The sequence below is a fragment of the Microtus oregoni genome, unplaced genomic scaffold, assembly GCF_018167655.1.
Source record: "Microtus oregoni isolate MIOR12 unplaced genomic scaffold, Mior012 000005F_ref0000423, whole genome shotgun sequence".
NCBI lineage: Eukaryota > Metazoa > Chordata > Mammalia > Rodentia > Cricetidae > Microtus > Microtus oregoni.
In genome coordinates this window covers 4,453,475-4,477,137 of record NW_024543064.1, presented here as the reverse complement: position 1 = coordinate 4,477,137, position 23,663 = coordinate 4,453,475, and the positions used below count along the sequence as shown (strand labels likewise).

At 54.3% G+C, this 23,663-nt stretch overlaps 1 protein-coding gene across 3 annotated transcripts in view; it reads right to left on the bottom strand.

Annotated features, from left to right (window-relative positions):
- The window catches only part of Espn (espin), a 31,408-nt gene extending 10,926 nt beyond the window's left edge, over nucleotides 1-20,482 (bottom strand). The window contains exons 1-7 of one of the 3 annotated variants that reach the window (XM_041651358.1): nucleotides 20,003-20,482; nucleotides 17,001-17,194; nucleotides 6,346-6,532; nucleotides 6,074-6,256; nucleotides 5,807-5,938; nucleotides 3,225-3,426; nucleotides 2,159-2,430 (exon numbers count right to left, since the gene is read on the bottom strand). In XM_041651358.1, the coding sequence (XP_041507292.1) occupies nucleotides 2,159-2,430; nucleotides 3,225-3,426; nucleotides 5,807-5,938; nucleotides 6,074-6,256; nucleotides 6,346-6,532; nucleotides 17,001-17,194; nucleotides 20,003-20,296 (1,464 nt within the window). In that variant the 5' untranslated portion in view covers nucleotides 20,297-20,482. Of the gene's footprint in view, nucleotides 1-2,158; nucleotides 2,431-3,224; nucleotides 3,427-3,982; nucleotides 4,025-5,806; nucleotides 5,939-6,073; nucleotides 6,257-6,345; nucleotides 6,533-17,000; nucleotides 17,195-20,002 lie in introns of those variants that run through there. The other 2 variants (XM_041651359.1, XM_041651360.1) reach the window with 2 other exon arrangements.
- Between the last annotated feature and the right edge of the window lie 3,181 nt (nucleotides 20,483-23,663).

Genomic DNA, 23,663 nt, shown 5'->3' with positions numbered 1-23,663 from the left:
CAGGGTCCGCCAATCCCAGGCTCAACCCCCCAGGCAGGCGGGGATGTCACGGAGCCCCGCTGCTCCACACCGGGCCAGGGGCGGCTCCGCCCTCTGCACCTCTCCCCCGACTAGAGGTTCTGAGTACCCTACCTTCATCCTACCCGCCCTCAGTCATTTGCCAGGACCGTAAGAGAGGCTGACCTCGGGCAGCGAAACCGCTTTTTTTTTTTGCCCCCAACCCACACCCCAACCCAGGTCGCGCCCTGGACCTTCCCCTCCCGCATCTGGAACCCATCGCTATCCATGTAAACGACACCACACCCGCGCCCAGGCCTCAAGTTTCAAGGGTGGCCAGGTGGGCTCGGGTGACAAAGCCACTTCTCACTCGGTTGCTCCCCACTAAGGCCTGCACTGGGCGAGAGAGAAAAGGTGGCGTGGCCAAAGACCTAATGACCAGGTGGGGCCTGTCCCTTGACCCAGTCCCCAGTTTGTATGTCTCTGCAGTGGCCTCAGACCCTCCGTACCCCACTGGACAAGGTGCACGTGACAGGAAACACAACACGCCAGATTTGCTTTCTGGGTCAGCCAGCCCCTTCGGCAGGCACCCACTACAGCCGCCGAGGCGCACACCCCTTAACTCAGTTTGGGCACCCGCGCCTGAGGGGGACAAGGGACGCAACCGGCACACAAAGGGCCCTTTGTGGAGCCTATTAGCGCCTTCAGTTCAGCACGAACACACCGCAGAGGGGCTCGGGCATGGCATAATGCTGGCACTCAGGCCCAGGGGTGGGGAGGGGGCATGGTTTGGGGCAAGGTTCGTTTGTTTCGCCTGGTTGCGAAAATGGGCTGGCCTCAACTCTCTCCAACCTCTGTCCAGCCTTCTTTCATCTCCAGATGACAAAGAACCTTCTGGGGAAGAGCTTGGTGCACAGGAAGGCAGGTAAAGACCGCGGTGCAGTCCCTGTAAAGGTTGTGTCCTTCCCACAGCCACCTCCGCCCCCATGGCCTTGTGACCTGGCTCACCTGTGCAAACTGAGCACTCAGCTCCACCCTGAGGTGGTATGCCTTGGGCTGGGGAGAGAATTGCAAGGTCTGGGCTCTGGCAAGGCTTTGTGAGTTTGCCACCCTACACCTGGCCACCTGTGGTCTTAGATTGTCCCCTCACCTCTCCCCCTGGCCTGGCTTCGGGCCTCCCTGACATTCATCTGCCCCTTCTCTGCTCCCCAGCTTTAGCCGCAAGTCCAAATGCCTTGGATGTTCTAGCCAGCCCCTCACGGTAGCGCCCCTTCTGAAGGGTTCCTCACACACATGCTCAGCCTCCACCCTCGCAGAGGTTACGGAGTGGGAGGGGAGTTAGCATCGGAGGGAGCCTTTTTTAACCCTGATGGAAGAGGAGCCAGCTTCAGCCAGTAGGTAGCAGAACTTTCTAGTGTTTGCTCAACTTCCCCATCCACCTTCTGGCCCTCACCTTCAAGTTAAACTCCCGGACTAACCCACCTGGAAGACACCTCAAGTGTTCTTTTTAAATTTTTCATTCTTTTTTTTTTATTTTTGTTTTCTGAGACACAAGTTCTCTTGTAGCCCTGTTCTGGCTCTCCTAAAATTCAGAGACCTGCCTGCTTCTACCTCTCCAATGCTGGCATTAAAGATGAAGGCCACCATCACCTGTGAGCCCCACGCTACGGGTATCCATGTCATCTACATGCTTTCTCTGCTAACTCCGCAACAGTCCTGCCACTCTGTGCAAGATGTGGCATAGCTCCTCACTACCCCGACTAGGCCTATGCTCCCTCAGCCTCGCCCCCTCGAAAGGAATATGGCGACTTTGCTTTGTGGCCCCCACCCGTCCACCATGTTCAGTTCTGCGCTCGCTAATTTTTTTTTTATTTTTTATTTTTTGGTTTTTCGAGACAGGGTTTCTCTGTAGCTTTGGAGTCTATCCTGGAACTAGCTCTTGTAGACCAGGCTGGCCTCAACCTCACAGAGATCCGCCCGCCTCTGCCTCCCGAGTGCTGGCATTAAAGGCGTGCGCCACCACCGCCCGGCTAAGATTTTCAATACTTGAACTTGCCTTGAGCCCAGAAATTCTCATTTGTGACCACAAAACAACCGGGCCAGTTCTCTATCGGCCCAGCCTAGTCCTACTGCTTGCCAACAGGGCCAGCTCTCTACCTACCTCCTTCTTCTGTGATTCCACTTCCACATGACGAAGCTTGTTCTTGGTCTGCATGTAGATATTATCCGCAGGTAGCCCCACAGGGGGATTAGGAGCTGGATAGCTTGGTGGAGGTGGGGGCAGCTGGGTGCCTGGGGGTGGTGGCGGCGGAGGGAAGCTTGGTGGCGGTGGTGGTGGAGTAGGCTTCCCTATTTTGCCCTGAGGCACGCTCAGCTCTGGGTTCAGCATATCCATGTAGCTCTGTAAATCTGCAGCTCTTGCACTGGGAAGCCCTGGGCGGAGGGCAGAAGGGCAATCAGGGTGTATAAGTTTGCAAAATGTATCCCAGATCCAAGGTATCCCAACACTGCAAATGGCTTAACCAGTGGCAAGGCGAATGGGGGTCACTTGCTTCGGCCTCCTCAGTAGGCAGGAAGGTGATGCTCTCGGGTTTTTAGGGGTCACTTTAGGGAGTTTTGGGTTCCAGGGTCCTGTGGAGTGGGACCACCTGGCAGGGGCCAGGCAAGGCAGGAGTCTGGATGGCTACACTCAAACCAGCTCTGCAGATCGCCACCTAGTGATGGGAAGTGGACACTGCATGTAATTGGACTGTTCAGGGTGTGGTCAGTGTGTACACAGATGCCTGTCTGTGAGGGTTTTTGTTATGTGTGTGTTTAACCCGGTCCCTCTGTATATTTGTGTGTCTGTATTGGTCTGGGGGACCTTTGTGCGGGTGTCCATATCTGTAGTAGTCCATATCTGTATCCCGTTTGTGTAATATAGGTGTGTGTTTGTATCTATAGTATCAGCGTAAGTTTGTATGTGCTCATCTGTTTGTATGCGTTTGTGCGTGCTTATCTGTTTCCTAGGCACACCTGTCCATATGTGCAGCTCTGAGTTTGTAGCCTAGACCAGAGAGCAGCAAACCCTGTGTGGGGCACATGCAGGCTTTGTGGCAGGGAGTGTATATCCTAACGGACACGCCCTATTGTCCCTCTCCCCACGTCAAGACAGTGAGTGACGTGGAGAGAAGAGCCATGCGTTTTGTCTTGGCTCCTCCGGTTCCTCTTCTTCCCGGCCCGCTCACCTCGGGTAGAGCGCTGACCCTTGAGGCTGGAGTGGCTGGACGAGCAGGAGTCATAGTTGGAGAGGGTGCTGGTGGGCGAGCCGAGGTCCAGGTTCAGCGGCTGCACCGACATGGTGGTGTTGGGCGAGGACATGCCCGAGTCAGGCTGTTTTGCCTCCAGGTCAGTGGACGGATCCCGGGACAGGACTCGGTGTTCCACGCTCTGAGAAGAAAGAGGGCAGCTGTGGGGATAAACTCCACACTCTCTGCAACAGGGGTCCTACCACAAGTCCCCAGTGAATGACCTGCCAAGCCACTTCCTTATTTTTCTACCCTGAGAGGATCAGCAGCTTCTTCAAATGCGCGTCACGAACAGACCCTCCCAGCAGCATTTCCGGCCTTAAATTCCCACCTGGCTCTCCCCCTGCTCAGGTAGGCGGAGACCTGGAAAGAAGGCCCCTGGAGGCACAGTGCAGCCCCACACCAGACTTCCCGCTCTCATCAGTGGGCAGAAGGCCCGGGCTTTTATGCATCTGTGGGCAGAGGGCCCCAAGGGCTGCTCCTGCAGGAAGAAACATATAGGGGGACAACCTCCACTTCCTGCCTGCAACCCCATCTTTATTTGCTTGGCATGCCAGCTCCCTTCTGATGGGGGTGGGGAGGTTGGGCCCTAGATGGCATGCCCCAGCTGGGGCTGCCAACCCTCCCATTCTTCCTCCCACAGGAAGGAAGGTCCGTTCGTCTTTGCTGGGAGCAGTTAGGGTGAGGAGCTAACTTACATTGCCCATGCTGTCCCTGCTACCGGCAAGCCTGCTCCTCTGTTGCCTCCTGCCCTCCTGGCCCCTCCCTGCCTGAGAAGTGTCACAGGCCCCCTGGGACAGGGAAGCAGGCTGGCACCAGGTAACGGCTCAGCGGCCACCCTCATTGGCCCTGTAATTAGTGTTTGCCTTTTCTGGGCCAGCTACCTTGGTGGCTTGGATCTGTCGTGGCTGCTGCCTGGCCTGCCTGGGTGAGGGGACCAGATCCTACTGCCTACCTCATTCCCTTCAAGGGGTCCAGCCCTGTTCTTACCCTATGAGGGAAAGGAGAGACCCAGAAGACAACTTGGGGGGAGACAACCTAAAGGTACTCTTCTCTTAACTAACACGAGTGGGCAGCATGGGGACCCTGCCCTGAGCTCTGTAGACCACAGAAGACAAGAGCTAGGACCCAGGCACGCAGGCTTGGCAGCCTAGAAGCAAAGCCTTTACTCCCCAGCCCCTCCCTACCTATGGATGATGAGCACAGCATATGCCAATACTTTCTGCACCCCTTCATCTGTAAAGTGGGGATAATGGTATTTGCTCCACAGGGGGCAAAGGTGTTGGAAGTCTGTGACAGGCATGGTGCCCAGGACATGCCTTAAGTGTAAATTACCAACAAACACGACAGAGATGAGCCGGAGTCACACCTGTACAGCACAGGACAGAGAGCCTGCCGGAGTCCGACATCAACGCTGGTGTTTATGGGCAGTGGCAGCCGCAGCCTGGCAGGCTCTCAGGTGATCCCGGTGCTGCACACTCGCAGCTCCATAGCAGACAGTCTGCTTGATGGACCTCACTCCTGGTCCAGACAGAGACTCACAGTGCCTACCCCTGCTTGTGTGCCCCAGTGATGGGAGGACTTTCTGGAGGTTCATCCCCCCAACCTTCAGCTATGATTGACACCTAGGCCATGCTGAACTGTTCAGATCCCAACTAGGGTTACCCCACATGCTAGCAGATAGAGCAGGGCCATCCGCCTTCTTTCTTCCGGGCTTCATCTGGAAGCCTTCCTCATGTCTGGGCTAGGTTGTGGAGATAGCATCCCTCTGCGGGGGCGGGGGCGGGGGCTGTGAGACTGTCTTCTTCCTCTACTGCCCCAAAGTAGGCACTGTACCAGCAGGGGCAGGGCCCTGGACTTAGAGACGCCCACATCTGAGCCTAGATTCCCACTGGGTCATCTCATGGCTTTGTAAGCATACAATAAAACAATTTACAAGAGTCACATCGTTTTTCGGTTATGAATTAACTACAAGGTGAGCAATTGTGTACTAGTCAAGAGGGGCGGTTCCTGCCAGCTGTAATGGTGCATGGCTGTAATCCTAGCTACTGAGGAGGCCACAGCAGAAGGGTCACAAAAAAGACAGGTGAAAAGAGACCTGAGGTGTGGCTTAATGGTATGTCATTTGCCTAGCATTCCAAACCCTCAGCACCGAAGGAGAGAAGAGATAGCTCATAGTCAACGCCAGGCCATTGGGCTCCATCATGGATGTGTGACCTTTGGCCTAACGGACACTCAGTTTACCCATCTTTGAAATGGGACCACTTACCACAGCCTACAAGAGAGGGTCTGTAAGAGTTAAGTCCGCTAATACATGTGGGTGGGTGAAAAATGAAGTTGGCTGGGCCCAGTGGTCAGTGTCTCCTGGCCTCTGCCTAGCCTCATGCCCGATGACAATGGTTTTGAATTTCAGCTGGTGCCAAGCAGTGGGCAAGGACACTTCCCCCTTGTACCACCCCAGGCAAGAAGCTTCATACCCCTGACCCTCAGCTTCCTTCTCTGTAAAAGGGGTAAAGTCATACCAGGGTTTGCACGGTACGTAGGTAGCGGGAGCAGTGGGTGTGGCCATTGAAATCAGACAGGTCGGCAGCTGTGTACCCATCATGGTCCCGGACTTCCAGCCCCGCGCCGTTCACCACGAGGATCTGGCAGCACTGCAGCGGGAGAGGAGGAGAGGGCTGGGTCCCTTCCACGCCCTGCACGCCAGAGAGGCTGCAAGGAGAGCCTGCGGCCGCCAGAGGGCGCCTGCGCCCCAGAGCCTGGCCCCGCCCCTCTCGGGCCGCCCTGACCTCGAGTTCCCCGTTCTCAGCAGCGTCGTGCAGCGGGGTCCCGCCCCACAGGTCCTGAGAGATCTCTGCCCCGTGCAGCAGGAGCCAGCTAAGCACTTTGGTGTGGCCGCGACTGGCGGCAAAGTGCATGGCCGTGGCGCCGTCGTGGTCCTGCTCGGACAAGCTCACGTCTGCGAAGCTCACCTGGTAGGGAGGGAGTGGGCGGGGCATGAACTAAGCCCCTTGAGACCCCGGCTCACCCCCAGCGCTGTCCTGCTCTGGTCCCTGCTCACCAGCCACACCAGGACGGGGTTGTGGCCCATCTGCGCCGCGGCGTGCAGAGGCGTCATGCCGTCTTGGGCGCTCACGTGCGGGTCTGCGCTGCACTCCTGTACCAGGTACTTTGTCACCTCCAGGTGGCCCTCCTGGCACGCCAGGTACAGGGGCGTGGCACCGTTGCTGGTTTGGGCATTCACTCCCCTGCGAATAGACAACACGCCGCCATGGGTTCTGGATGCCCACTGCACTCTCCTCAAAGCCTCCTCTAGCCTGGCTCTCAAGAGCGGCCTGGAGAGGCAGTGTGTTCCTGGGTTCTCCGGCTCAGTCGAGTCCCTCGACACTTTCCACCTCCTTCTGCCTACACAACTCTTCTATGTAGTGCCTAAACCTACCGCTTTTTAAAAAAATTTAACCAGGCCAGAAGAGGGCACCAGATTCCGTTATAGATGTCTATGAGCCACCATGTGGGTGCTGGGAATTGAACTCAGGACCTCTGGAAGAGCAGCCAGTGCTCTTAACCTTTGAGCCATCTCTCCAGCCCTGTATTTCTTTTTATTTAATTAATTAGTTAACTAACTAACTAATTTTAAGACTTGGTATTTTTTGAAGCAGGGTTTCTCTGTGTAGCTCTGACTGCCCTGGAATTCACTCTGTAGACCAGGCTGGCCTGTCACTCACAGAGATCCGCCTGCCTCTGCCTCCTTAGTGCTGGGATTAAAGGGGTGCACTGGCATGCCTAGATATTTTTCTCCTCCTCTCCTCCTTCTCCCCTCCTCTTCCTCCCCTTCTCCTCATCTTCCTTCTCCTCCTCTTCCTCCTCTTCCTCTCCTCCTCCTCTTCCTCCTCCTCCTTCTCCTTCTTCGTTGTTGTTTGTTTTAGTTTTTTAGTTTTTTGAGATAGGGTTTCTCTGTGTAGCTTTGGTGTCTGTCCTAGAACTTGCTCTGTAGACCAGGCTGGCCTCAAACTCACAGAGATCCACCTAGCTCTGCCTCCCAAGGGCTGGGATTAAAGGCCACCCCCCCCCCCCCCAGCAGCCTGGATCTTTATATTTTAAATATTTATTTTATGTGTATGGATGCTTTGCCTACATTTATGTGTGTACACCAAGATGTCAAAGGAGGGCATCAGACCCTCTGAAACTGGAGTTCCAGATGGTTGTGAGCCTCCGTGTGGGTGGGATAGAATTTGGGTCCTCTGCAAGGGCAGCCAGTGCTCTTAACCGCTGAGCCACCTCTCCAGCCCAGACAAGTATTTCTTTTAAGTTCTGTTGTTATTCCTAGGCTAGGGCATTCTTAACTTATGCCACACAACTGGCAAATGTGATAGGATTACATATCTGTGGGATTCAGTGCCTGATGGGTGTGACCCACAGTGGACACGCGGATAGTGGTCCAGAGTGGGGAAAAACGGGCAGGACCCATGTCCTGATGGCTTTCCTTATGGTCTAACTTTGGACTATTAGCACCCTTTATCCTTGCTTCCCCAGCCCAGCAGTTTCCTAACTGGGTAACAGAGCTGCATCCCCACAGGTGGGAGGGATGCAATAGAAGAGCATTGAAGCTGGCCTGGCCACTAGGTGGGTAACGGGTTTGGGTTGCGTGGGATGCAGTTACCAGGAATGGACACTGGGTGGAGCCACAAGCTACTCCAGACCCATCACCTGCCCATTCAAGTCTACAAACGCATCAAGCTGGGAGTGGGGATCCATCCTGTTACTCTCCAGTCTTTCATATTTCCACCCAAACTATTCTTCCTAGATAAGCATCCACATATCAACCAGACCCATTAAGCCCCTCCCTCATTGGCCCAATAGTCTGCATGTCCCTCCTCCTCTAGATAGATCTGCCCATGCGCCAACCCCACAACATAATTTAGATCCCTACCCTTACCCAGACGAGCGTGTCTTCCCCTCCTTAACCACAGCCATCCCAGCAGCTCCGAGCCTGGAGCCTCTCCGCTCAAGCTGTATGCATCCCCAACTTAGTTCTCATTCCCTGTCTCTCCTGACTGCTTGTGTGGGCACCCTTCCCATACTCCAACACAAAGCTGCCGCGTGTTGCTCTCATGTTGAATCTGGCCCTTTAGATATCCTTCAGCATGCCGCTCCAGTGAGGGCTGCGGATGTAGCTCAGTATTACAATGCCTGGGTAGCATGTGGAATGCTCTGGGTTACAACCTCAGCAACACACAGACACTCAGACACATGCACAGACACACGCACGCACGCACGCATATACACACACTGATATACACACATGCACGTAGACACCCATGCACACATGCATGTACACATGCACACACACGGATATACATGCACGCATGTAGACACACATGTACATACACACATACACACATGCATGCACACACATGCATGCACACACACATGTACACACACATGCATGCATGCACTGCGTATCCTGGCACACGCCTATCATCCTAACATTTGGAAGGCTGAGACAGGAGAATCACTGAGAATCTCGACTACATCGTAAAACTCTGTATCTAAAAACCCAAAATAAAATGAAACAGAGAAAAAATTAAAAAGTAGGTCCTGCCTACACAGTCCAGGGCCGGCAAAAGACCCAGTGGTTGGCCACACATCTCTCCTTATATACCTGCTGGCCCACAGCCCCAGCCTGCAATCCCAGTGCCAGCGTCGCCCCCACACTCTGGTGTGTCAGGAACAGCCTGCTAAATATTTCATGCCCGACACTCAGCCGCTTGAATTATTCACCCAGTAACCAAGGCACAGTGAGTGCTGGGGTCCCGGGGATCGGAAGCCAGAGGGGGTGACCCCCAGGGCCTGTGAGTTTTCAGGGTGGGGCAAGGCAGTTCACACAACAAAGAAAGCCAGAGCCATTATGAGCTGTCTTCCCAGCACCTTCTGGTTGGTGGGTAGCCGCCCTCCAGGGGTATCCATCCACCTAGGAGGAACTGGACTGCAGAGGGCCGTGGTGCCCACATCCTCCTGTCAGTCACTAGCTGCCCCTCCCGGCAGAGCCTTGGCACATAGTAAAGGGCCCCATTATTACCAGCATGTCAACCTCTGCCCTCAGGACTCCTACTGAGGAGTGGGAGGCCCAGAACATGGGCTGTGAGAAGGGGGCAACCAGCCATCTTCTTGCTTGGCATGGAGGTAAGAGGAAGCCCAGGCTCCCTCACTCTCACTGGGGAGAAATTCCCAAACTATGGATAAGCATAAGGAAGGAAGTAAAACTCCTGGGACTGGGTGTGGGAATGAACAAGAAGAGCAATAAGAAAAACGGGGGCAGGTGTCATGGGGCACACCTTTAATATCACTCTGGAGGCTGCAGCAGGTGGATCTCTGTGAGTTCTACAGAGTGAATTCAAGGCCAGCCAGCGCTACATAGAGAGACTCTTCTTAATTAAAGAAGAATGACTTCTGACTGCTAGCAGCTACCTTTTTCTCTGGTTTTTCGAGACATTGTTTCTCTGTGTAACTTCCTGGTTGTTCTGGAACTTGCTTTGTAGACTAGGCTGGAGATCCGCCTGTCTCTGTCTCCAAATGCTGGGATTAAAGGTGGTGCCACCACTGCCCAGCTCTAACAGCTACTTTAGCTGAGTGGTTACTCACTGCAAGCTCAGTGTTAGCCAGTTTCACGCCCCTTCCCATTCAGTCCTTGCTATGGTCTTAGGGGTGAATGTTAGCACCGTTCCCCTTTCTCAAACGGGGAAACTGGGGCAGAGAGGGCTAAGATCATTTGATACAAAATAAACAAAGCCATGATGTGAACCAGAGAGAGAGAGAGAGAGAGAGAGAGAGAGAGAGAGAACTTGCAGCTGCAGCCATGCTGTGTCTACACCTTTCTTGTCTGTCTGTCTGTCTCCCTCTGCACACAGACCTCTACCCTTCTCTCAGGAACCCTTTGCCAGTGGGTGGGCTCAGGTGTGCTTGGGCCTGGGAACATGACAAGGGCTGAGGAGGACCAGGTGTAAGTCCTACCTCCCCCAAACTGGGTCACAGTGTCCCTTCTTGTCTGAATTCTCAAACCTATGGTTAGGTTGTTTCTTCTGTGCCTGGGAGGATGAGCCAGGACCAGGGGTCCTGCCAAGCGTATGTCAGGCCAGACTTCATGTCTACTGTGTGTGTGCATGGTGGGGGGGACTCAACTAAAGGGGACAAAAAGGATCTCAGGAGACCTTTGCAAAGGGGGGCCTCCAGACTCCTCTTGCCTGGCTCTCCTCTAGCCCATTGACTTTCCATGCACCCCACGTCCGTTCATGACCCATCATGTGAGGCCCCAGCACAGGGTCCTTTGCCCTCCCCAGCCTCAGTTTCCTCCCTGCACAGCCTCTCCCTCCCAGCTGACTCTTCTGTGAGTCCGCATTAAGGCAGCTTGTGAAGGGCAAAGTGTCCCCTGGTGGGGTGGGGGTGCTGGCCTTCCCAGCTGCCTTCTCCTGAGCCCAGCACCCACCCCCAAACCTCGCTCGGGTCCAGTCAAAGTCTCAGGGCTATTTTTCGGTCAATACCCAGTGGTCTTCTCGATCCACACCTGACTGGCTGAGCACTGCTCACCAGGGCCCCTTCCCAGCGCCAGCTCCTTTGCTGCCTGTTCATTTGGGCCCAGAACAGGCTTCTGGGACAATACATGTCCCCATCCCACCCCGTTCAATCGGGGGTGGAGGACAATCGCTTGGCTGTCTCTCCTAGACAGGGTTTCACGCAGTCCAGGCTGGCCTAGAACTCACTGTTTAGCCAAGGATGGCCCTTGAACTTTTGGTTCTCCTGACTCTACCTTCTGAGTTCTGGGATCACTCAGTTTATAGGGTGCTGGGGTTGGAACCCAGGGCTTCATGTGTGTGTCACAAAGACTCTAGCACTGAGCCTCAACAACCCACACCCTTGTTTGTTTGCTTTTCAAGATCTATTATTTGTTTTTTAAGACTTTTAAAAATGTATTTCTTTTCCTTTTTTTTTAAAGTTTTTTTTTTATTTATTATGTATACAGCATTCTGCCTGTATATCTGACTGCACTCCAGAAGAGGGCACCAGATCTCATTATAGATGGTTGTGAGCCACCATGTGGTTGCTGGGAATTGAACTCAGAGGACCTCTGGAAGAGCAGCCAGTGCTCTTAACCCCTGAGCTGTAGTGAGCCGGACAGGATCGCCATTACAAGATGGCGCCGACATCCTGTCTTGTTGGAAATAAACAACTCCATATTTGGCTATGCCTTTGAGAGCTGCGCGTCCCCCGCTTCCCGCATGCGTGGTGGATGAGGATCCTTGAGCCTATCCTGATGCGGTCTGGTGTCAGCTGTTGGTGGCAGCCAATCACAGGGCAACCTGTGTGCCATTTCCCTATTTAAGCAGCTGCCTAAGAGCCCTTCACCCCTTCGCTTCATGCTGTCTCTCCCCTTAGCTCCCTGCCCCTTTGCTCCCTGCCCCTTCGCTTCATGCTCTCCCTGCCCTTCCCTTCTTGCCTCTTATTCTCCTGCCCCCCTCGTTTCCTGCTCCCCATCAATCAAGGGTACTCCAGTAAAGCGTGATCTGAGTGGAATCCTGATGTGGTGGTTCTTCTTTCTCGCCTGTCGAGAGGTCCGCCACACTGAGCCATCTCTCCAGCCCAAGATTTATTATTTTTATTTTATGTGTATGTGGAAGGCCATAAATGTTTGTGTGCCACATGTATGCAGGTACCCACGGAGGGCAGAAGAGGGCATCAGATACCCTGGAACTTGCATTACAGGTGGTTGTGACCTACCATGTGGGTGCTGGGAACTGAACTCAGGTCCTCTGCGAAAGCCAGCCTATGCTCCTAATTGGTGAGCCACCTCTCCAGCCCTGCTACCCTCCTTCTGAACCCCAAACTCTGGGATTTTAAAAAACCCTGCTCCAAGATCGCCTGCTGGTGTGAGGTGACCTAGTAGATCCTAAGTAGTTTCTAGTCTTCCTCCTGGGGGAAGAGGGTGATATGTTCTAAAAGACCCTCTGTTAGGGAAAGGGGTACACTCTACTTCTGGGGTGTTCTTAGAGAGTTGCTTACAGCCAACGCAGCCACCGAGAACAAGGAGTGATCCCTCGCTGCAGCGTCAGGCTGAGGCCAGAGGGCCATGGCGCTTATTCTCCTGCTGCCAATAACACCTGCCCTAAGGGAGTTTGGGAAGGGCCTGAACACACAAGATATTTGTCAATCACATCTCTGTTTATGCTAAGAGCTTGGCTTGGACGGGGGGGAGGGGAGAAATGGAAATCACAGCATTATTTTTAGGAAGGGTCTCGCCCAGTTCACGGGCGTCCCAGTCCAGCAGCAAGCCTGGCCCAGCTTCACTGTCTGGTTGACTGCATCTAGACACACCTAGGAGACATTTCGAGTGAGTGTGTGAGGACAGTTCCTGAGAAGAAGATCCACCCTGCGTGTGGGAAGTGATCCCATTGGCTGGGGTACTGGACTATTTGAAACGGGAAGAGAGCAGGGAGCCAGCTGATCACCCGCTCCCGCTCAACTCCCTGCTTCCTGACTGTGAACACGATGTCACCTTGGGTTCCCACTGACTTGCTCCCTCCACCCCAAACTCCTGCCTGATAAGATAATGGGCTATGTCTTTTCTTAAACTGAGTCAAACCTTCTGTAAGCGGCTTTTATCCAGTATTTTGTCACGGCAACGGAAACAGCACACACACCCGTGACATTTCCAGCACATTCTCTCCTATCCTCTGCCTGACTCTCAACTCATTTGCTGTGCCCCAGCCACGGCCATGCCTTTCCTGGTCCCCTCAACTTGAGGGATCCTGCCATGACTTCCTTCCAGACATCCCAATTTTACCACCGAGCCTTGATCACCCTTGTATTCTCTTGTTCTTTTGTTTAGCTCATTCTGTATACACAAAGGCTTATGGCAGAGCCGCTGTATGCTGCCCGCTGGGACACAGCCTGCACACCCACACACCCCTGAGTAGAAGTATTCCTCCAAACTGGGGGCCGGGGCTGCTCTCAACCTATGTGAGTGTCTCCTAAGCTGGGACAATTGTGTCCCCGGTGCTGGTGAGCTGGGCAGAGTTCAGACCTACTTGTGGGGTGAAGAAGTGTGTAAGCGAAAAGAGGCAGCCAAGCCGGGAGCCCTGTGCCCACCATGGCCTCGGCCTCTCGGGTAGGCTGGGAGCCTTTGCCAAATGGGCACAGGGAGATTCAGAAAGGGAGTTCCAGATAAGGTCGCCAGCAGTAACCTGTCACCAGGCACAGACCCAGGATTCCAGACTCCTCATCAATCAGCAAACAAAGGCCCATGGTGTGCAGACACTGGGCACACAAAGCGAGGAAGATAAGCTTGTAGCGTCATTAGTCATGGGGTCCAACAGTAAGAAAACACAGAGAGACATGTAGAAGGCTATGTTCACAGATGATAAGGGCCCAAGAGCCTGAGGGGAAGACCTCAGAGCCTTCCCTACTCTCCAGTCTCAAAGCTCAGTCAGGGTTGAGCCCAGGGCCCTCCTCCAGCAGTAAACGCTGGAGAACAGCCCAAAGGCATTTGGGAAGGGGACTCTTGGATTTACCATCTCTGTTAAGTGTCAACCCAAACAGGGCGGTGGTGGCACATGCCTGTAATCTCAGCACTCAGGAGGCAGAGGCAGGCAGATGCCTGTGAGTTTGAGGCCAGCCTGGTCTACAAAGTGAGTTCCAGGACAGCCAGAGCTGTTACATAGAGAAACCCTGTCTTAAAAAAACAAGCAAACAAAAAGTTTGGAAGCAAAGAAGTCTGCCAGCTGGTTTATGCTTTTCAGTCGCCCCGTCTGGGGATGCAGATACCATAGTCACCGTGAGTTTCTTGTGTTTCTGTCCCAGACTGTCAGCCCATCTGTCTCCAGGACTCCCAGGTTAGGGGGCCCTTTTTCTGCAGGGTTTTTAGAGGAAGGACCCCCTCCTCCTGCCCAGAGTGGGAGGGAGGTGTTCTGTGGCTAGTTCTCTTTCTGGAGAGATTCAGTCCAATGAATTGGGGTAGACTAGAGGAAAAGAATGTACTCCGTGTTCCTGTGACCTCAAGCCCTTTGAAATGCCCCGAAGGCATAGGCCTGCACTGGTAGGGCCCTTCCCAAAGCTGCCCAGCCCTCCGGCTCCTCTGCAGCTTGTCAGCCCCATGGCCCATGGTTACCCACAGCCTCCCTGGGCAGGATCGAGTTTCCCACGGATGGCACTCTTCCTCCCTCACCAACGCCCCAGAGAGAGCTGAGTCCCTGTGAATAATTCACAAGCTTCGTAGCAGGCCTGGGAGGCTCCAGCGAGCATGGAGCCTCAGCTTCATGGCTGGGCTGTGGGGGTCCTCCGGTTGGACCCTGTGACCCCAGAGAATCCCACTCCCAAGGCCAGACCCCAATTTCTAGTCTCCTTTCTTGCCTGAGCTTAGCCTGGCATGTGTTCAAAGGTAACTTATCAACCTGGTCACAAACCCTGGCAGGGATCAGACCCCAGGCCCTCCATCTAACTCCCTGAGATTCTTAGTGACTCCTGGGTGGTCTAGCAGCCCCTCAATGAGGTCATTTGGCACAGAGTCAGCACCAGGGTCTGATCTTACTCAGAACCTGGGAGAGTCAGGGGCTCCAGGGGCTCCAGGGGCTCCAGGGGCTCCAAGGGCTGGAGCTCACGAACGTGCTGCACGGCAGAGCTGGAGTCTTCCTCCATAGGAATCTCAGCCCATGGGGGATGCTAGGCTTGTCCTGAGTGGGGTCTTTCGCTGGAACCCACAGAGCAGGCTCGGAGCCCTGTCTGCTCATAGCACTCACACTAGTCTGGACCTCTCGGTGTGCTGTGTCTGAAGGAGAGAGCAGGACAATGTCCATAGTCCATAACCTGTCATCTTAGGAACTCGGTGTCCTGTGCTTAGAGTGAGAGCTCCTGAGAGCACATCAGAACCACAGCCTTAGCTGAGGACCTGCCACAGGAATGGCCAGGCCCTAATCTGAAGGGGCTAACAGGAATCTGGGCCAGCGCTCCCTAGGGCTGCTGATGGTGGCAGGTCAGACCCCACACTCAGAAGTCCCTGGGGCCACTGACTTGGATCTGACCCTCAGCTCTGCTTGTCTGAATGCCAAGCCTTCACACCTCAGTGCCCACCAAATGGCTATGCAGAGAAGCCACCCCAGCAAAGTTCCTTCCTGCTGGCTCACCCCACCCACCCAATGCCAGACAGGGAAACCCTTGCCAGATGCCAAACAGGCCCAGCCTGCCTACCCAGAACTGAGGAGACAACTGGTGCCTTCTTGGTCTGAGAGCTGTCCTGTGTCCACACCAGTGTCTGTCCTATGCCCTGTTGCCAGTCTGCTCCCTGGTGGGCAGTGGCCATGAGGCAACCTCGGAAATGAATATTTGTTGTGTCTAACCCTGTCATCTTGCAGAGGTCCTCCTGAGGCTGGGCACCCATACTTGGACAGAAACTGAGGAGCCCCCTCAGCCTCAGGTCCTGGTGGTGGCTGCTCACATCCTACACCGTTAGGGAGAATCCATGTCTTTTCCCTGAGGTCCTTGTCCTCAGCCCAGGACAGGTCAGACCTGACTGTCTTCCTCCCCAAGGCTCTCCTATGCCACTTTGCTCTGCTATGAGTCTCTTTCCCCAACATGTCCCCATCCTGTCCCAGGATCTCCCAGTGACACGGATGGGTTGAGAGGCCGCAGAGTAGGAAGATTCTCTAGAGGAAGCCTGCTCATGGCTCTGGGGCTGGGAGGAATCATGGGACTACAGGATGGCTCTCCTCTTACCTGCTCGATCATTGATCCTTCCTCTTCCGGTCATGCTCAGGCTAGGAGGTGACCCCTAACTCATCACTCTGAGCACAGACCGAAGACCACCTGCTGCATCCAGGCAAGTGCCCAGAGGAGGGTGAGTGGCCTGGGCTTGCATGCATGCCCAGTGTAGCAAATCAACTTTTTTTTTTTTTTTTGGTTTTACAAGACAGGGTTTCCCTGTAGCTTTTGGAGCCTGTCCTGGAACTAGCTCTTGTAGACTAGGCCTGCCTCTGCCTCCTGAGTGCTGGGATTAAAGGCGGGCGCCATCACCGCCCAGCTTCAACTTCAACTCTAAGCTGCTAGGGGGGCTAAGGTAAGGAGCATTTGCTTGCAGAGCCTGAAACAGAGGCCCCGACGGGCTGTGTAAAAGGCAGAAGTTTCACTTTGGCTGGACCTGTCTTAGGCTTGGGCTTCTGAATCCGGTATTATCACTGATGGCTGCCTCCAGGAATCCCCTAGAGCCTTGCCTCTGAGACCCCCTTAAGAGAAAAGTCCTGAAATCCCGTGTGGTAGGTAGTCAGACCTGTAATCCCAGTCCTTGGGAAGTGGTCAGCAGAACGACTGAGAACCCTTAGGCTGGGCCTGGAAGGCACTCAGGAGGCAGAGGCCCGTAGGCAGATCTCTGTGAGTCTGAGGCTATCCTGGTCTACATAGTAAGTTCCAGGCCAACCAAAGACCCATCTCAAGAAATATGGATAAATAAACAAACGAATAAAAGAAAGAAAAAAAGTATAGATCAGGAATCCAAGGCCCAAATCCTTTACTTAGCAAGTTCGAGGCCAGCCTGAGCTATTTAAGAGCCTGTTTCAAAACACAAAGAGGGCGACCTGGCCTGGGAGTGCAGCTCCGTGGCAGACTCTGTGCATATGCAAGTCCCAGTTTCAATTCCCAGCACAAAACCAGAACAAGGACACAAAGAGAGGCTCTTACTCAGGGTAATGCTCGACCAGAAGCTTCGTGGAGGGAAGGTCTCCTTTGGCGGCGGCATAGTGGAGAGGCAGGGCACCTGTGTTTGTGGTGATGGCTGAGTTCGCACCGCCGTGATGCAGAAGCCAGTTCACCACGTGTGGGTGGCCAAAGCGGGCAGCCAGATGCAGGACTGTGGCACCAGAATTATCTTTTTCCTGCGGTGAGAGAGCTAGTTAAAACGCTGTTGCCGGAACCTGTTCTTGCCAGGCGCTCAGTCCACGGCCAGCCTCCTCCGGGAGGTGGGGCACATGTCCATGTGCTGACCCTCCCTTGAGGGAACGGCTGTGCCTAGCTGAGCATGCTTTGGAGGGGAAATAGATCTCAGGAATTTGAATCTACTTCTGTCCTTAGGCAACTCCTGGCTGGCTTTGACCCTTGGGCCATAGGTAGAAAGGCTCTTGGAGGCCTTCGGGGCATGATGGAGAGCTGCCAGTACACGAGGCTCCCAGGACATGGCACCCTTTGTCACAGCAACAGTTGTGCGCAGCCCTGGCACCTAGGAAACATGTGAGCCCATGACTACGTTGCTGAGCTAAGCGAGGTGGGCAAGGAGGGGATAGCTGGGTCTCTACCAGGCTGGCATTAGGATTCCCCTTGCCTCCAGCCCTCATTCCTCCTCTTCCTCATTCCCAGGTGTCCTTTGGGAGGGACAGAGCCTTCCATTGTGGTATACCTCCAACAACCCAACCCCCATGCAAGAAGCTGCCCTCCTGCAGACTCCCCTGCACACAGCTTCAGGAACAAGCTGTGTCCTCACCCTGTGGAGGAGGAGGTTGCTGGGCACTGGTGGGCAGGGCCCGGGGCAGCCAGCCAATGGTGTGGGTGTGTACTAGTGGCAGGCTCTTTGAGAGGCTGGGTAAAACCCTGCAGACACCCTCTGGGTCCAGAACCCCCCCCCCTCTCTCTCTATATGTGTGTGTGTGTGTGTGTGTGTGTGTGTGTGTGTGTGTGTGTGTAGGGGCTGAGGTCATGGGCAGGGAGAGAACCACTGAGACCCTAGATGTCCCCACTGAGGCTGCTGCATTTGAGAGCAGGTGCTATTGTAGAAGCTGACAATCTGTCAGCATCCAGCACATAGACACCAGAGAAAGTGTGGAGTTGCTGTGAGCGGTGACCGGTGACCTGCAGGAGAGAAGTGAGGCCTCTTCTCTCCTGCAGGGAGAGGGTACCTCAGCAACACCTCTGGTCAAGGCACAGAGACCCTGAGGCAGGTGAATCTCAGGAGGGAGACCTCAGAGCCTCATGAAAAAAGAAAGGGACACAGGGACTGGGTTGTTATCTGTCAGGCTGTAGAGGCGGGGAGGATCATGGGACAGAAAGTGAATGGCCCATGCCCATAAGAGAGTAAGGAAGATGCCTCAGTTCCCTACTGCACATTGTAGGCTTGGTTAGTCTGTTCTCCCGAGTTCAGCCATGGGCCGGCCAGAGGTGGCCGAAGGAGGACTACAATGATGGAGGTCTGGTAACTTGGCTCTGGAGAAAGGCCTTCCCTCTCCACTGCTCTTGGGGATATGGGCCTGAGGCTCTAGGGCATCTCCGCAGCTCAGGGTTTCTGGATAATGATGGCAGTGTGAAGCCAATGGCCTGCATTCAAGGTGCCACCAGCTGGGTAGGCCCTGGGAGCCTTGTGTGCTGAGGCCCAAATCCTAAGTTGTTTATCTGTGGGCTGGACAGGACCAGAGATCGAGGTCACCCCTCCACGCTTCTGCCCCCAGCTTTCTGGGTGTACAGGACATCAGACTGATTAGCCGGCCCAAGGCTGCTTGTTCCTTCCACCTCCTCTGTAGAGAGTCTTCTGACCAGTGCTGGATGTGGAATCAGGGAGGCAGGCACCTCCCGAAAGAGGGAGGCATGGACCACGTGGAAATAACAAGGCCAGGAGATAAGGTAAGGAAAGAATCTCCCAGAAAGATGGGAAGGCGGGGCTTGCCCTCCCACAGGAGGGGGGACCGGAGCTGGGAGCTGTACTGTGTTTTGCTAGGTCCCTGCAGACCAGACTGGCGCTGGCTTGCGCCCCTTTGGTGTGCGGTTAACCCAGTGGTCTGTAGGGGTTTTGTTGTTTGTTTGGTTTTTTGAGACAGGGTCTCAACTCTGAGGCCCAGGGTGACTTCAGACTCACAGCCATCCTCCTGCCTCAGTTTCCCAAGTGCTGTGATTATAGATGTGAACCATCCAGTGGTCTCTGTCAGGCGGAGATCAGATGTGCTCTTTCCTCAGCTGGCTGCTCAGGCAACCAGAATATCATACCGATCCCTTCCCTCAGCCTAGGAGAGCCTCTGGGCCAAGCCTGGCGGCCTCCCGGCCCCACCCCTCTCCATCACTCTGGTTTCCTTAGCTTTCCCCCAGGAGTGTGGGCATCTCAGGGCGTTTCTAGTTCTCTGTGATGAGGACTCTCTGTCCACTCTTCAACCAGATGTCCCCCTGGCAGGTCCTCAGAGGAACCAGGTGGTTATCCCAGGCACAAAGATTCAGGTTGGGCTGGGAAGGACCTTGGAGTTGGAAGGCCCAGCGTTGCTGATGCCTTTGGATCCTCCTATGTCCTAGAACTCCCCCACCTCACGTCCTTTGTCCCTGACTTAGTGGTTTCTGGATCTTGGCCTACGGTAAGTTATGGGACCTTGTGCACTCCCCCTCCAGACCTGAGCCTGGAGGACACAGGCTTCTAATTTGTCAGCCAAGGCCCATCACGGCCCCCACCTTCCTCCAAGCCTAGGCCATTCCCTCTACGATCTGTGCTTTGCCTGCTCTTGGAGATACCAGCTCTACTGAGTCCGGTCCCCTTTGGGTTTCCCTGATATCAAGCAGCCAGGAATCTACCCATGTCCTCAGTCTCGGGAGCCCACCTTGTCTAAAGCCTTCTGGAAAGAGAAGCCTGCAGGACTCAGCCTAGCCAAGACCACTTATATTCCGCCCATCCTTTGGAGTCCTCTTTGGGCCCAAACCCTCTCTTGCAGTGGACTCACCTGCACTCTGCAGCCACCCTGTGCGAGCAGCCACTGCAGGCAGGAGAGGTAGCCTGTGGCGGCGGCGTCGTGGGCGGGTGTGGCGCCGTTGCGCGCGCGGGCCACGGCCGGGAGGGCAACCTCCTCCACCAGATAGCGCAAACAGTGAAGTTTGCCAGATCGGGCTGCATGGTGCACTGGCAGAGCATCCAGCCGGTCGCGCAGAGTAGGAACCAGCAGGCCTGAGGCGTGCAAGGACTTCAGCACGTCCAGGTCGCCCCGGCGTGCCGCCTGCAGCGCCTGCTCCAAGGCCATGGTGTCGCCGTCGGCGCCGTGACCCGCGCTCAGTGGGTTCCTCCGGGCGTCATGCGGGTGGCCTTCTCCCCGCGGCGCAGGAGTGTGAACCCCAGAGGCCGAGCGGCTGCCCGTCAGCTCCGGCTCTGCTATCCCTGGGACTCAACTCCGTCTCTGCAGCGCTCTGGGGCGGGGACCCCGAGAGTGCCCCGCTTAAGCCTTGGATCCGCCCCCGTCACGCCTCCTCTCTGCCCCGCCTCCCGGGCTCTGAGCCGTCCCCCAGCCCTGGCGGGTGACAAGGGTTGGTGCGCAGCAGGTTCCTCTTCTGATTTACTGCACGTAAAAAATTGAGTAGGGTTCTACTGTCACCCAGACACAAACCCGTTCATTCAGCGGTTCAGTGGCCACTGCGTGTTGTTTCGGGTGCTGGGAACACAAGCCAGCAGCTGATGGCAGTTACAAGGAGCTACAAGTGTCACTAGAACCTGGCAAGTTGGAGATAGAAAATGGTTTGTCATGGGCATCAAGAAGGTGCCTGTTTCTGGATCTGGTTGGTAAGAAGGGACGTTCAAAGCCAGGGAACTGGACGCCACTGTCGATAAACTTAAAAATGTCTCATCACGTGCAGAATGCCGAGTGCCCAGTGCTCTCTGCATGCCAAGGTGTCTCTAGAGTCTAGATCCAAGAAAAGGAGGAGAGACAGAAGAAGGCAGAAAGAGAAAGAAAGGAGGGAGCCAGCAAAATGAGTGGGTAAAGTTTGGCTTTCTGCCAAACCTGACAACCTAAGTTCGGTCCCAGGGACTTAGAGGGTTGAGGACAGAACCAACCCCCATGAGCTGTCTTCTGACCCCCACATGCACATGCACATGGACCCCCCCAAATAAATAAATACAATGATTGAAAAACCAAGCCAAACCAAACCACCACCACCACCAAAACCAACCCCAAACCCATAGGATATATATATATATATATATATATATATATATATATATTTTTGGTTTTTCGAGACAGGGCTTCTCTGTAGTTTTGATTTTTTTTTTGTTTTGTTTTGTTTTGTTTTTCGAGACAGGGTTTCTCTGCGGCTTTGGAGCCTGTCCTGGAGCTAGCTCGGTAGACCAGGCTGGTCTCGAACTCACAGAGATCCGCCTGCCTCTGCCTCCCGAGTGCTGGGATAAAAGGCATGCACCACCATCGCCCGGCTTTCTCTGTAGTTTTGGAGCCTTCCCTGGAACCAGCTCTTGTAGATCGGGTTGGTCTCGAATTCACAGAGATCCGCCTGCCTCTGCCTCCCAAAGGATCTGTTTCTTAACGAAAGGAAGGAAGGACAAGCGTGACGAAGTGTTTTAGAGCTGTTTGGAACAGGATGCTGGAGATTCTGATTAACCCAGGCTGCAGTGGGGGATGAGAGAGAGGATGATGAACTTGAAGGTGCAGGGCTGTCAAACCAAGAGATCAGAAATGGAGGATGTGAGGGCTGGGGGGCTGGTAGGCAGATGTTCCAGTGCCTTTGTCCAAAGAGTCGGTATCACCACGTGATCAAGAACACTGGGGGTCCAGGCAGGTAAGTACAAACCACCCTATGGGCCATGGCTGGACACAGATCATGGGAACTGGAGGAGGCAAGGTCTGCTGGACTGGAGCAAAGGCTCCCAGGAAGGAGCGCGTGAGCCGTGGGAGCGCAGCAAGCATATCGTACAACCTTGAAACAGCTTGTGCTCTACCTCTTCTTCCCCTACGCACAGCGGAGGTCTGTCAGAACCCAGGCGCATTCCTGGCCGATGTTTTCCAATCGAGTGCCTAACTCCTATCAGCCAGGGAGGTGCTGGAAACGGAGACGGAAGCTGTTTGCAGAACACCGAATCGTTAATCTCCTGGTCCTGAGCAGTCTCTACTACCATTTCTGTTTTCACCACATGGTGGCGCCATTCATGGTGGCTGGAGCTCTCAGGTGAACTCAAACTTCGCTGTGTGCTCAAGGGCGTCCAAGCACTTCTGCCTAGCTGGTGAGGCCTCATTCCTGCTGTTACTGGGATCTGTGACCTTTCCCCAGAGATTTCTGGATTCCTTACTGTGTCATAACTATGCCTGCTTGGCAGACAGGCAGGAGTCTCTAAACTATGATGACTGGACTTGGGCTCCACTCCCCTGTGCTTCCTTCACGACAGAACTCCTGCAGACCTTCCACCCTGTGAGGTTGCTGCCTTGACCCTGGACACCTCACATGGCTTTTTCATGCATTGCTCCTGCACTCAAAAGCCTCTGAGTCATTCCCAACTCAGCCAGTGACTCTGACATAAAGCCAGGTATTACTACACGTCCTTGTGGTGCGGGAGAATTGTCTGTATTCAGTACCAAGTAAGTCCTCAGATTCCTTGAGGACACAGATGACCTTTCATCTGTGTGTCTGTCTGTCCTATCAGGACTTTCCACTCCACTAAATTCTCCCCAGCAGTTTTAAAGAGGCCGTCAGTGGTGATACAAATGCAGAAACCCTTGCCACTAGCCAGGCATGGTGCAAGCTCTTCATTCAAATGGTTAATCCTTATAGGAGGGCTTTTTTTTTATGTATACAATATTCTGTCTGTGTGTATGCCTGCAGGCCAGAAGAGGGCACCAGACCTCATTACAGATGATTGTGAGCCACCATGTGGTTGCTGGGAATTGAACTCAAGAGGACCTCTGGAAGAACAGCCAGTGCTCTTTTTTTTTAATATTTAATTATTTATTAAGCATACAATGTACTGCTGGCATGGAAGACACCAGGTCTCATTACATATGGTTGTGAGCTACTATGTGGTTGCTGGGAATTGAACTCAGGACCTCTGGAAGAGCAGCCAGTGCTCTTACCCTCTGAGCCACCTCTCCAGCCCCAGCCAGTGCTCTTAATGGCTGAGCCATCTCTTCAGCCTCCAGACAGTGCTCTTAACTGCTGAGCTGTCTCCCCATCCTTTGCTTTTTAAAGCCTGAGATGGCACAGATGGGACGTGGCAAACCTGACTGTCCAATTGTGCTTTCTCTCTCTGCCTCTCAGGCTGATCCCCTCTCCCCACAGCTCCCCTCTGGCTCCCTCCCCCCTCTTCCTATCCCTCGGTTGGGCCCACCCTAGCTCTCACTCCTGAATTGGGTGCAAACCAATCCTCAGGCTTCTCTTCCAGCCAAGAGCCAGCACATTTCTTGATATCCCAGGTAGCATCAGGGGTAGAGTGTGTCCCCATAGTGCTATAGGTTGTCCTAGTGAGCTTGAGACTCATTCTCTGATCACCCAAGTTCTGCTTCTAAGAGACCCCATCTTCCAAATTGCTAGTCTTTTGGTTGAAGGGAGAGGTGCAGCACCTGGTTAAACTCCTTTACAGTGGGGATGGGAGTGGTAGGGGAGAGACACTTA